The sequence below is a fragment of the Pan paniscus genome, chromosome 15 (genome assembly GCF_029289425.2).
Source record: "Pan paniscus chromosome 15, NHGRI_mPanPan1-v2.0_pri, whole genome shotgun sequence".
NCBI lineage: Eukaryota > Metazoa > Chordata > Mammalia > Primates > Hominidae > Pan > Pan paniscus.
Genome location: NC_073264.2, coordinates 91,539,543 through 91,553,631, shown reverse-complemented (window position 1 = coordinate 91,553,631; position 14,089 = coordinate 91,539,543). Strand labels below are relative to the sequence as shown.

At 46.2% G+C, this 14,089-nt stretch overlaps 1 protein-coding gene across 3 annotated transcripts; it reads right to left on the bottom strand.

The window, feature by feature from the left end:
• Positions 1 to 382: 382 nt before the first annotated feature.
• CALM1 (calmodulin 1) lies at positions 383 to 11,682 on the bottom strand. Of its 3 annotated transcripts, none has more exons than XM_063596371.1 (7): positions 10,057 to 10,160; positions 9,530 to 9,626; positions 8,549 to 8,579; positions 7,255 to 7,398; positions 4,690 to 4,796; positions 4,144 to 4,279; positions 383 to 3,969 (listed from the first exon to the last, which is right to left on the bottom strand). In XM_063596371.1, the coding sequence occupies exons 2-7, from the start codon at positions 9,533 to 9,535 to the stop codon at positions 3,941 to 3,943; spliced, it is 453 nt and encodes a 150-aa protein (XP_063452441.1). In that variant the 5' UTR covers positions 9,536 to 9,626; positions 10,057 to 10,160; the 3' UTR covers positions 383 to 3,940. The 3 variants fall into 3 exon arrangements, with proteins under 3 accessions (XP_063452441.1, XP_063452442.1, XP_003832809.1); XM_063596372.1 differs by having other exon boundaries at positions 10,129 to 10,160; XM_003832761.6 differs by lacking the exons at positions 9,530 to 9,626; positions 10,057 to 10,160 and adding an exon at positions 11,385 to 11,682.
• Between the last annotated feature and the right edge of the window lie 2,407 nt (positions 11,683 to 14,089).

Here is a 14,089-nt window from a genome sequence, read left to right as displayed (position 1 = left end):
CTCTTGACATGAACCAAGGTATCATCTTGGTTGTCATCTAAAATTCCCATCTTATTGAAAAAAATGTATTTCTTTATACAAGTCCTAAAGAGGCTTGGATTGGGGTTAAAAGGAAACTAATCCTTATGGTGTAAATTTTCCGCATAAAAAGCAAGCATGGACAAGTTAATAGGCTAAGAGAATAGGTTAAAATGTCAGCTATTAACACTCAAACTACTTAAAACTAGGGTAAGACGGTTGTGGGATGTGTCTACGGTTATTTCTGGCCCCTCACTCTCACAGTACTAGAGACCCAGTGAAATTACATCTGAAGGCAGGTCTATCTTGTTGGGAGCAAAAGGGATTGAAAGCTATGCAAGCTAGAAACCTACACAGTTCGCAGTTAGAGATGAAAGGCTGCAGAAATGTTTATTGAATACAGTGCCAGGTTTATAAATAAAACGTATTTACAATTTCCATAGAGTTGGTCCCCCATCAGAGAGGTGGTTAAATCTCCAAACAGTTTATCTCAAGATTTACAGAAACGTCCAAGTACATCTCCTTTTCAAATAGCCACGGTGAAGGGCAACTTCAGTAACAAAAGAACTACCACCATCTTTGCTACGGAAGTGTTTAATAAACATCATAATAGATTTGGAGAAAGAACACACACTCCACCCATGCCACTACCTTCTTACTCCAAGGGATACAGACAGCAAAGAACTTCTGTCTCCTACAGGACAACTTCGAGGGATTAAAAAAACAGTAACTGCCAGCTGGAGGGATAGATTAAGACACATTCGTGGAAATCTAGTCACTGCCAAAGGAGAAATATATTTAGGATATACAATAAATAATTCAAATGCTTAAAATAATTGAATGAACGGAAGAGTAGACTTGACCAAATTTACATTCTTTGTTCAGGAAGGGACTCCCAGTATGCTGAGGGGTTCGTGGTAAGCTATTCCTCTGACGAGACACAGCAGCGCCGGGCCTACTGCACAGCCGTTCATTACAATATTGTTACAAGTACAATCAGACATGCATTTATAAAGAGAATATAAAAATATGTACAATAGCTCATTTTCAATGTGTGTAAGTTGCCGAAAGACACCAATGAAAGTGTGCAAAAATTCATTTGTCAAAAAATCAGAAAAAGCCTTCCTTGGCAACAGTGCATCAAAAGCCCATCTGAAATATCGAGATCCATTTGCCTCGCTCAACACCTACCCCAAACAGATGGAGAACAAAACTACGAAAGGGTTTGCCAAGTACTCAGCAGTTTCTTATGGCAAGTCTCAGGCTAAAGCAGGACGCCAGTTCAACTAATCACTTTATATATAAATATATGTATATATTTATAGAGTAGTTAGAAGTAGGGGCAAGAGTTTACAGGAAGGTCCTAACCAACTTCAAGGGCACTGCCAGGATACCCAGCTATTTCCTCTCACAAACTCATGCAGACTAACACCCAACGCCTGGGCTGGTCATCCCCCCAAATACCAGGGGGGAAGGCTACAGTGGATTCTGCCTCACCTCTGCTCAAAACTGGAACTCAGCATTCCCTGGAGGGGGAGGGTGTAGGGTTTCTGGTTCCCAGACAGGATCCTGGCCATACAAGAATCCTGTTTCAAAGGTAGTCTTTTAGGATAGGCTGCAGGACCACTAAGAGTTCACCCAGCTTCTAAAAAGACTTGAGGGTTAGAAGGCTACATTTCGAAAAAACAAGTCAAATATCCCCCTCCAGCCCCCTTTGAAACTACTGAGAGGTCATCGACCACAGGCCTGAGACTGGGTCAGCGATCAGGCTCTTTGACCACCCCCTGCCACAAGAAATATCCAGGACATTAACTTACTCAAACCAGGAACCCTATCTCACCAGAAGAGAAACCCCAAGGTAACCTTAGGCATTCCTTTCAGATTCAGATAATTACAAAAGCCAACCCTTAGCTCATAGTGTCAACATCTCCTCTACCAACCACCCAGCCCAAGGACCAGTAGCAGAAGCACATGGGCGATGTCTCCCCTCCACTGCTCTGACCCACCCCTCTGGCAGAAAATCTAACAAGCTACAAAATGCCAGAAAGACAGGGAGTAGGAGAAGGAGAAGCCAAGGGTCTCTATAAATCAGCCCTGAATGCACCCATTTGGCTGCCAAGAGCTTCTCACTGCCTTGCTAGCAGCCTGCCACTGTTCCCTGGCAAATTGAAACCACCCACGCAAACACTCAAAACCCCAATCTCCTTGCTAATAAGATACAACCAGTTAACACCGTGAAAAATGCACATCTCCAGCCTTCATTTCAAAAAAGAGCTCTGTACTAAATGCAATATGCTTTTAAGGGGGGTTTTACAGGGACCAATCTCAATGCAAAGACCAGTACCAGATGTCTGAGTTTTGGTTACAGGTTTATAATTAGACACAAAATTCACTCCACACTGGAGTTTTACTTTCAAGCTGGAAGCTAGCATTAGTTCTACTTGGGGGGAAAAAAGCAAAGTCAAGTCAACTTGGGAAAAAAAAAAAAAAAAGTAGGAGGAGGCTAAGTATAATCATAAATTAAAAGTCGCGAATCAAAGGTGACTGGTAGTGTCTTTTAGGCATGAAGAGACTGGCTTACAAAAGTGACTACTGCTTCTACCACACACAGCAAAGATTGAATTACAGACACACTAAATCATGTCTCTTGCAGATGGTCTCAAGTAGTTACATAAGACAGGTAATCAGCAGCACAATTGATAACAACCCCTAAATACATGCTTGAGAGAAAGTGGGTTTTTTTTTTCCTTAAGAGCTCTACTGCCTGAATAGATCATTAAAAGTTACCATAATTCACCTTCCCCCCTCCCCCCAGTGAAAATGCAACTAGACCTACATGTCCATAAATAGGATGAAGCAATCGGTATCTGCTTGTTTTCAGGCAAGGTCTTGGGCTCAGAGGTTGGTGCTGGGGCCTTGGGAGGGAAACCCAATGCTGGGCTGTGGGCATTTACATGTACACTGGCCTCCCCTCCACCTGCCTTGTCCCCATTTAGATCTCAGCTTTACAAAGCATTTAACACCACTTTAAGTTAATGGTCTTTTTATTGGAAAAAAAAAAAAAAAAAAGACTAGCATTTACAACTTGGAATGGACGTAAATTGTAATTTCTTTGAACAGCAATGTTGATGGTTGTGCTGAAGTCCACAGCCACAGCCTACTCTGCCGGCTCCAAGTCATGGTTCAGAAGGTTTTAAAAACAGAGAGTCCAAAGATGCTCCCTTGGTAAAGGTTTCTTATTAAAAATTTGTGTGAACAGTGACAGCCTGACACCTGTTTCACTCTAGAACAATGCAGACAACGCTAAACCAACATACACGGGCATGCCACCAGGGTGTGTCATCGTCACCATGGGTCGGAGCACACGAAGTACAAGAGGACCATCCTACCAGTGGGGCCACGTCTCAACGGTTTATCCTTCACCCATTTTTCTGCACATCATCCTGAGGTAAACCAATTTTAAATGTGTTTGTTTTCAGTAAACCAGCTATGACAATTTATACTAAACAAATTGAACTAGAACCCATTTGAATAGGTTTTGAATTTGTTTTTTCATTTTTCATTTTTAATACAAAGGCCTGACTGTGCTCAATCGTCAAGCTGCATGCATGAAAAACTGGCCAGCCCAAACAGTGTATTAATCATTAGCAAATGGAACTTTAAGGAGTCCTTATCATTAAGGTAGTACAAGTATTTATATTGTAAAACTGATGTGTAGCTTGATCTTTAGGGGACAGGACCACCAACCAATACATGCAGATTTTGTGTGTGTGGACAGAAGGTACTTTTGACATTCAGTTTTGCTATATAGAAACAGAATGAATAAATGAACTTTTTTCTTTTTTCTTTTTTTTGCAAGAGGTAAGTAAAAGATTCAATTTGATTCTTCTAGAGGGGGGAAAAAGGAGTTGAAAGTAGGTCTTCATTTTGCAGTCATCATCTGTACGAATTCTGAAAAGACAAATATAATCGTAACTTTTGGTTATCTTTGAAAGCAGCTTTAATGAACACAACATCTTTACTGTACATAAAATAAAGTCAAAGGCTGTCTAGTGAAGCAGTTGGCTTGCTTACAGATCTAAAGGTAAGACTATGAAACACTGAGCTCAGAGAATTTAGTTTTACCTTCATAGTTGACTTGTCCGTCTCCATCAATATCTGCTTCTCTGATCATTTCATCTACTTCTTCATCTGTTAGTTTTTCTCCTAAGTTTGTCATGACGTGACGTAGTTCTGCTGCACTGATATAACCATTGCCATCCTGTGAACATTCAGCAATTGTTATTGCTAATGATGTAGTGTGGGGAAGTAGGTCTTTGACTTAGCTATGCCCTCTCAAGTTACTGCTAACTCTGCTGCCATAAACAATTCTCTGATCTCTAGTTCCCACCTCTAACCTACTAAATACATGCAAACAGCTAATGCAGAAAACAGGATTTGCAAAAGCTCACAACAATTCAAAGTAACAGTCAAGAAACATGGTCCAAAATTCCTATTTATTATGCCTACCCTCCCCTGGTACGGTTACCATAAAGAGGATTTTTGAAAGTGAGATCAGAGGCTCAGGCAGTTAGATTTAAGTTTTCTGTCTATAACATTATTATAGCTTTTAGAAGTGAAAGCGGAAGAAGCCATACTTAAGTACCATCTGCTATGTAGATGCTGGATTACCTTGTCAAAGACTCGGAATGCCTCACGGATTTCTTCTTCACTATCTGTATCTTTCATTTTTCTAGCCATCATAGTCAAAAATTCGGGGAAGTCAATGGTGCCATTACCTCGAATTAAAAAACAAAAAGCTCATGTAAAGTAAGCACTCCATTAACGCTGCTCTGCAGTAATCATTTCAGAACCACTGTACAGAACGGTAAACATGTACTAGGACAAAGGGGCAGACTATCTTACTAGGTTCAATCATCTGCAGGTCTAAAACGTTCGAACACTTCACAGGGCAATTTCACATAATTTCAAACTCATCATCAGTGCCCAGGATAGTATTTACTTATACAAAGGAAACTGCACATCTGGATTCAAGCCCATGGAAGGGTCATGAAGGGCTGTACAGTTCAAGAGAAAAATAGCATACACCACTCCGCAGGCTGAATCTTTCCACTCCGAGGGAAGAAAGCGCCCCCGACTGCCATCCCTGAGTTAGGGAAATCACTCAGGTCTCACTCTGCCTTGGTTAGTGACAGCAGTAACACAAAAAAGGCCTAGAACTGAGCTGCAGGTTAAGTGTATAAAGTGTTTCAGAGGAGAAAAGATTATGAGAGAGGAACATTGATTCTGTTATGCCATGCATGGGCCATGAAGTCTTACCAAGTCTTCTCCAGGATCATTTCTTGGCCACGCTATGATGGTTAGCCACCTGTTTTCTTCCAACTCAGTATCTTTATTTCCCATTAAGGGAAAAGCTCAGGAGCATTCTCACAGCTCAGACTAGTAACACTTAGGGAACTGTCAGAACAATCTGTTCTACGGCCAGTACTCCAAACAACTCCTCTTTAAAACTAAGAGATGAGTACCCCCAAAGATAAGCACTCCAGACTAACAGTGTCATTGAACTAAATGGAAATAAAATTAGAAAGAAAAACCCTAGGTTAAGTTACTCATTTTCACCAGTACCTTTAAAAGAAAATACCTCAGGGATCCCTTCAAGACTTTTTTAGCCTCAAAAATTTTAAGATATTGTTCATATTCATCAAAAACAAAAGAAATTATTTTAAGCTATCTCACAGCCATGCAGAGAAGGTCAGGTACCATCCTGTTTTCTCAGTGCAAACACAGGATTCTGTAGCCTGGCACAACTTCTTCTTCCACACAATCCAAGAGCCTAACAGACTTCTCCCCTCCCCAGGCACAGATTCCCAGGGCTCCCACAAACAAGAGGAAGTTACTCCATGTTCCTGGGTAGCTGATCATCTTAGCAAACTAGAGAACTATGGACAACCTTTTCTTTCCAAAACACTATTAGTGAAAACCACTCTAACGTGCTGAAGGCTTTGTCAAAGAACCTCATCAAAAGCTCTGCTGCCAAATGTTTGTGACCAGACAAGCGATTTTACTACACCACCCTCGAGTCAATCATCTAGAAAGTAAAATCTAGATCCGAATTGTTTATTCTTAATGCTTCTTTTATTTTTTCTTTTATCCTTTTCTCCTCCCAACTCATCTTTTAAAAATCATGTTCTATACTGTCATACAGTACATTACAATATATATAGGATTTACCAAAATACGTGGTTTTTTTTTTACGGGTGGGGAAGTGTGCTTCAAAGCCTGCTTACTGATGGAAATCAGCAATCAAAGGTCTGTTGTCCCCTGCTGTAGAGTCGAGAGGAACAGATGACAGACCGCTATCAGGGTTACTGCTGGTTCCCTCTGGCCCTGCACCTTACAGCTTCCCTTTCCGTTAGGTTCTGCAAATCTATCCCCTGGAGTCACCACACATCTGCCTCCAAACCTCACATGCTCCTCTGCAGCAAACACATCTACAGCTCACACTGTACTCACTTTTATGGTAACTTCTAAGGGTGCTTGTCACTTACTTCATCTGGGGGTTCCTCCTCCTCTTTAAACACAGTAAGTTTGTTAAAAAGCACTTTCTATGGCTATTTAATTTCACCTCCCCCCTCAAGACTCAGTGCAGACTCATGGGCCAGTTGATAAAAGCTTTGAGCTCGGCCAGGAGCAGTGGTTCACGCCTGTAATCCCAGCACTTTGGGAGGCCGGGGAGGGCGGATCACGAGGTCAGGAGTTTGAGACCAGCCTGGCCAACATGGTGAAACCCCATCTCTACTAAAGATACAAAACACTAACTGGGCGTGGCGACACACGCCTGTAATTCCAGCTACTCAGAAGGCTGAGGCAGGAGAATCGCTGGAACCCGGGAGGCAGAGGTTGCAGTGAGCCGAGATCGTGCCAGTGCCACTCCAGCCTGGGCGACAGGGCGAGACTCCGTCTCCAAAAAAAAAAAAAAAAAAATAGATTTGTGCTCTAGGTCGCACCAAGCAGGAAGAAAACAATAGTGATCCCATGCAGAAAACATTCTAGACACTAAGCAGGATGGACGCAAGGCCCATCATCTTCTATTTTAATTGTCAATGGCCCTGGGGCAACCACAGAAAGGATCTTTGCACATTTGCTTTGCTCTGGGGACCTGAAAGACAATCCTGTAACATGTCTGAACTTGAATTACACAACAATGGCCCTCATTCATGGTTTTAAAGCTCTTACCATCAGCATCCACTTCATTGATCATATCCTGCAATTCAGCTTCTGTTGGGTTCTGACCCAGTGACCTCATGACAGTTCCAAGTTCCTTTGTTGTGATGGTGCCATCGCCATCTTTATCAAATAGGGAGAAGGCTTCCTTGAATTCTGAAAACAAAAGTTGACCCGTTAGAATCAATGTCTTTATCCAACCCAGTCACAATACACACTTGCCGGGGGCTTGCCAAAGCCAGCCATTCAAGTTGTGCAACGTTTCTGGTCTTTATCTACTGAAATAATGACCACAATAGTCCTGTTGGACTGGCCTTCATACAGCAGCCCATAAAGCAAACACTGCTCCCAATAAACGGTGCCACACACAATATTCCCAAAAGTTTCAAGGCGGCTAAGCTGGAACATGCTTAAATTAGTCCTAAATCCAATCTTTTTTTTTTTTAAACAATGGAGTCTCGCTCTGTCACCGAGATTGGAGTGCAGTGGTGCAATCTCAGCTCACTACAACCCCTGCCTCCCAGGTTCAAGGAACTAAATCCAATCTGACAAGATTGGTCCATGTGCCCCCTTCAAATCCCTTCCTGTTACATTTCTAAAGCCATAAGAATCCCTCGTTTCATAACAAATAAAATGGTTACTAGAAATGTACATTCCCAGGTAAACTCTCTCCACATGACTTTTAGAATATTTCAGAAGCATTCCTGGTTTCCTAAAGAGAAACAGTCTCAAAACAAGTCCTCCAGGAATATTAAAAAGCTAAAATCTGCCAGACGTGGTGGCACATGCCTGTAGTCCCAGCTACTCAGGAGGCTGAGGCAGGAGGATTGCTTGAGCCCAGGAGTTAGAGACCAGCCTGGGCAACAGAGTTTAACTAATGTAACTTTCTTCCCAATTACTACAGTGGTCCTAACACTCATATTCACCCATTTCCATTTATTTTAGGATAGCGAGCACAAGCTTTCGTGGCAGATTACTGAAAGACCCATGGCATAAGAATTGTAAACTAAACCGTTGAGTAGCAGGCTCAGTACAATTAATCATACGCAAACTTTGCACATTGTGAAACATGGTCAAATTCTCCAGAGTTTAACATGTAGGCATCCTTAGTTTTACTTCCTTTCACCTCATCTATAAAGTACTGGCAAGAATAACATCTGACCTCAATGTTTCTGCTTACTGTTCTTATTTAAATAAATTCTTAGAAAACTGCCCAGACTGTAGCGGGGAGGAACAGAGGAGTCACCAAAACTGAGTCAGTGCCTAGTTCTGGCCTTCTGGGGACTCCTTGGAGTTGTCAACTTACCAGCAATCTGTTCTTCGGTCAGCTGATCAGCCTATATGAAGAAAGAAAAGGTTATCATTCAGTCCACGACATGTTTGGTTGATTTCAACATAGGTTTTCCAGTTATACTTTTAATATTGTGATCTTTCAAAAATCAATCTTAAGATTCTTTGAAACCTGTAGCACGGTCATTTAATGAAAGTAAATAGAACAAAGGATTACAAGGAAGTGACAACATCTGCTCACTTCAAGTTTTCTTTTCTGGGCCCATGGCTTACAGCTTGCTCTGCGATCTAACTAGGCTAAGTTCATCATGTGAAAAATGGCACCTCTAGTGGCAGAAGGCCCCTTGGCACCAGCTGCAGTGGCGGCAGGCTCTAAGACAGAAGAGCGCCACCTACTGCACCATGGACACCGCAGTCCCCCTTTCCACTCAACAAGGGACCCAGCCCACTGCCACTGCCACCACAGCCAGGATAAGGATCTCATCCAGGGGCAGGCTTTCAGCGCACCTTGCGCACTGCTCCAGGCCCTCGAAATCTCCAAACTGGCGTTACATAATGGCATTGGGTTGGATTAACAGGCTTTTATATCCATTTTATGAGAAATAATTAAGTAGAAAAAATAAAGATACAGCAACTGGGTACGCCACCAACTTCATTTCCATGTAACAAATGCTTTCCAATCCTTTAAATTAGGCAGTTATTTGTTAAAAGCCTACCATTACAATGGCTAATGCCCTGGGTCAAACTATCCTATGATTCAGAAGCCAGGAAAAAATGGTACCATCTTACAAATGAAGTGTTACAAAATTGCAAAAATTAAGTACACAGAAAACTACACAATAATTATCAAACTATATATACTCCTCTCTTTTCTGGCAAAGAGTATCTACTAAATTTGCTGGAGAGTATTAACCCTACCTACCTTAAGAATGACAAAAGAACTGTTCATAATAAACACACTTCGTTCGAGGCAGTAATGGCCACGAAGGTAATTCACCTGCATTATTTGGTCTCCACTGAACCTGTGCCTCCAGCCGAGGGAACTCGAGACCTCAAGGAGAGCTAACGTGGATTTCTCTTTTAAAGAAGGATGCCTAAGAAGCCAATTACAAAATAAGTCCTAATAGAAAGCTGATGAAGTTTATACTCTTAAGTGAAAACTTTAACAGTAGGAATGGTGTTCCAATATATTGATTCTGGGTGAAAACTTGTTTTTACAAATTATAAACGGATCTTTCTTTCTACCTCAATCACTAAAAATTGGCTTTCTTTAAATGAGGGAGACACGATGATTTACGTAACGCCAAGGCAACATCTGTCTTGTACAACAGGAAGCGCTGCCACACCTCGCAAGAGAAACTGTCACCTTATGGGGAGAACAGTCCCACCTCGCTACAAAACTCTCTTGTTAGAGGGGTTACCAGGAGCATCCAACTTTCTCGACAACGAAATCCTCCTCCCCCAAATGGCGCTAGCCCTGGGGGCAAAGGTGTACCAGAACCCTGCGGGGAACCATCTCCCCACCCGCCAAACCAGAAACGCAGTCGGTGATGTCAGCCCTGCACGCCGAGGAGGAAGGGGCTGTGGAAAACACACCCAGCGAGGCGCACAGTCGCATCTGGCAATCTAGAAGCTGCAGAGAAAGCAGAAACGTGGAGGGCATCCCTCTGCGGACTGGAAGTGGCGCGGGGCGAGGGACCGGGCAGGCCGCGTGCCCGGGGGCAGGCGTGGGGGGGAAGGCGGCCCCCGAGCGGGCGTCTGGACGCCGCCCCTCCTCGGCCAGGAGGGTCACCATCCCCGGCCCCCGCGCACCAGGGCCGCGGCCAAGGCCACCCGCACCTCCCACCCGCTTCTGCTCCCCCAGGCGACGAGCCCGCGGCGCCGCCGCCTCCTCCCGGAGCAGAAACTTTGCGTCTCTAATGGAAACCAAGCCGCGCGCCAGCTCCCTCCTCCCCCGCCGCCCCCCCCCGCCCGCCCCAATTAGCGCGAGCCCAGCGCCTCCCGCGGGAAGGGACTCCTGGTGCACCGAGGCTCACGCCCGCCCGCACTGCTGCACTGGGTGGGGGGCCGCAGGGTGCGAAAGCGGCAGGAACAAGCCACGGCCACACCGCAGGGCCCCGCCCGGGCGCAGGGCGGCCCGGCCGCCGCTTCCGCCCTCTCCGCCCCCAACCCCTCGCCTTCCTGCCCCCAACCCCACCCTTCCCCGGCTCCTTCCTTCCCAGCCCACGCCCGCGCCGCGCCCCCCGGGAAGAAGGAGGGGAGAGCGACCGAGGGAGGGCGCCCAGCAGGGCCGGCCAAGGTGGGGAGGTGGCGGGCGCTGACTGCGCCCCTCAACACCCGGCCGGAACAATGTGCGCCACCGGCCAGCTCCAGCCCATTCATTCTCCACTGCCCGCCCGACCTGCCACCTTCGCGCCGGCGGAGAAGCGGGGTGGGGAGGGGCGGGCGGGGGGGGGGGGTCTAGTGCCCGGCCCCGCCCGGCTCCCAGGCCGAAACGCTGCGCTGCAGGCAGCCCGGGTGCGGCGCTAGTGGATGCAGTGGGTGCGGGGCTGGGCGGGGGGCAGGGGGATTGGATGCAGAAACCCCCGCTGCAGTTGCGGCCGGAGCCCCTGCCCGTGGACGGCCTACGACCAAGTCCAGCTCCAAGGGGAACCAATAAATGAAGCTCCCTGGCAGAGGTCGCCGAGATGCAAATCCAAAATGCAACCTCCTTTAAGCGCAGCTGCTGCGTAACACTCAGAAAAGAAAAACCTCCAAGAACCAAAAACAAACAAAAAACAAACAAAACAACTAGAAGTCTGGGAAGAAATCTCGGGCAGCTGCTACGCCGGCATTTGCCACTCCCGACCTACCATGGTGCGAGCGAAGGGAGGAAGAGCAGAGGGAGCGAGGGTGGCTGCACCAGCGCGGGGGCTGCGACGGCGGGGGTACCTCCGATGCTGCTGCTGCTGCTGCTGCTAAGGCGCGCTGTGCGCTATGCCGCCGCCGCCGCCTGCGCCGCCGCCTGACTACGAGTAACGGCACGGCGTCCACGACACTCCCAGCACCACTGCCGGAGCGCGAGTCTGCGCCCCGCGATATATATATGGTGCGCCGTATCCCTCCGCCGCGGCGGAGCCGCCTCGCGCAGAGCGGAGCTGCGGCAGCCGGGCCTTGCCTGCCTGGTCCCGCCCCCGGGTTCGCCAGGCCTCCCGCCGCCCCCTGCGCGCCAGTCGCGGCGGCCCTACGCTGGGTCGGGGAAGCGTTCTAGGCTGGGCGCGCGGTCTCGGGTCAGGTGTGGCGGGGAGTCCTCAGGAGACGCCCATCCTGGGCGGGGGCGAAGACAGAGCGCCTGCTTAGTCCAACCTGGGGGCGGCCCAGAGCTTCTGAAGCCGTTCACCCCGCTACCTACCCCAGCCTCACCCCACCTGGGTGACCCTCCCACCTCAACATCTCCAACCGCTCCACTAGGGCTGCCGGCTCCCGCGTGCCCCTCGTCCTTGGGTCTGCAGCGGCCACTTCCAGTTTGGGGTGCTGCAGGAGGTCCTGAGAGTAGGGGGTCCGCGGGGAGGTGGAGGCAGATTGGCCACACTCCTTCAGCTGCCGAGGAGAGGGGTCTGCAGAGGACGAGGTAGTTGTCCTCCTGGAAGAAATTGGTCCTCTTCGGATTTTGGAGCAGTATCCGAGCCAAATTCTTTATGCTCAGTTGCTAAATCTGTGTCATGCTGCGATGTTTAATCAGTCTTTAATGTTTTTACGTTTCCACTGAATATTTTTTAGGATGCCTGAATATTTCTCCCCTGCTATTTTGTTCTCTTTTTCCTGGCGCCCGTCTTACTAAAATTAGTGTACCTGTGCAGCTTCTACAGACCTTAAACCCAGGCTTTAAATTTTTCGTAATTTTCCTGATCCTGAGAAGGGTCAGAGTCTTTATTCATAAATCCATAGAAACAAGGGAAAAAATAGATGCTTCAAATCCTCTGCATTACAAGTGGAACACACAGCCAATTGCCTCTCTTATGGAGCTAGATTGTATTTTAAACTACAGTTTTGATTATATTCCTTTTAAAAGACTATTTAAATCTTTAAATATACTAGTGTTTTCCATTTTTTATTATATTCCTTTTAAAATAATATTTAAATCTTTAAGTTTACTAGTGTTTTCCATTTTTCTGTAAAGTAGAGAAAGAACAATTTCAGCCAGTAATGTGAACCCCAGGACTTGTAAAAATCTAGACAAAATGCTGCAGTTTCTTTTCTTGCCAAGGCAGAACACAGAATTTGATCTTCTGTTTTACAGGGCCCGGGCAACAGTTGGAGGTTATCATTTGCTTACTGTTTTACAGAATATGGCAAAGTGTGTGATTAACATGCTGCGCTAGAAAGGGCTTTGCTTGCTTGTGTTTGTTTCTGGTTTCAACAAAGTCTGCAGGAATATGTTTTTTTAAAAAAGGAAAAATGTACAGGCACATTGCAAATGCCACAGGACTTCTTGGGATAACCTTAGACAAGACGTCAGCATCTGTGGAGCTGTTCCTACTGATGTTCCTTCTGGAATGCCGCAGAAAGAGTGAACCTGCTGTTTAATTTAAAGAGAGGCTGCAGCAGCAAGCCAGGGGATGCTGCCTTCCCTCTGCAGATTAGAAAGACACTATTCACTTCACAAACCTGATCCTAATCCCTGCAAAAAAATAATAATAATACTCCTGGGCTCATAGGGGAAAACCTGAGTAGGAATAAAGCGTGCATACTAATGCGAGAGTTGGAGATAAGGAAATAGAAGAAAAGGGACTAATACAAATTAATTTTAAAGAATATTCAATAATCCAGTCAGTTACAAGCCTAAATGGCCAAACTCCTTATTAAAACTGCATCTTGGCCGGGCGCGGTGGCTCACACCTGTAATCCCAGCACTTGGGGAGGCCGAAGCAGGCGGATCACGAGGTCAGGAGATCGAGACCATCCTGGCCAACATAGTGAAACCTTGTCTCTACTAAAAATACAAAAATTAGCTGGGTGTGGTGGCGCGTGCCTGTAATCTCAGCTACTTTCAGTAGGCTAAGGCAGGAGAATCCCTTGAACCAGGGCATGGGAGGTTGCAGTGAGCCAAGATAGCGCCATCGCATTCCAGCCTGGTGACAGAGTGAGACTCCATCCAATAATAATAATAATAATTAAAAAACTGCTTCTTTCCTAAGGGTATTGGTATTCTTTCTCTGGGGCTTTTCATATAGTAGTTAGTGAAATACATTTTTTCTTTTTTTTTGAGACAGAGCCTCACTCTGTTGCCCAGGCTGGAGTGCAGTGGTGCAGTCTCAGCTCACTGCAACCTTCGCCTTGTGGGTTCAAGCGATTCTCCTGCCTCAGCCCCCTGAGTAGCTGGGATTACAGGTACAGGTGCCTGCCACCACGCCTGGCTAATTTTTGTATTTTTAGTAGAGATGGGGTTTCACCATGTTGGCCAGGCTGGTCTCGAACTCCTGACTTCAAGTGATCCACCTGCCTCGGCCTCCCAAAGTGCTGGGATTACAGGTGTGAGCCACCGCTCCCAGCCAGTGAAATACATTTTAAAACATGA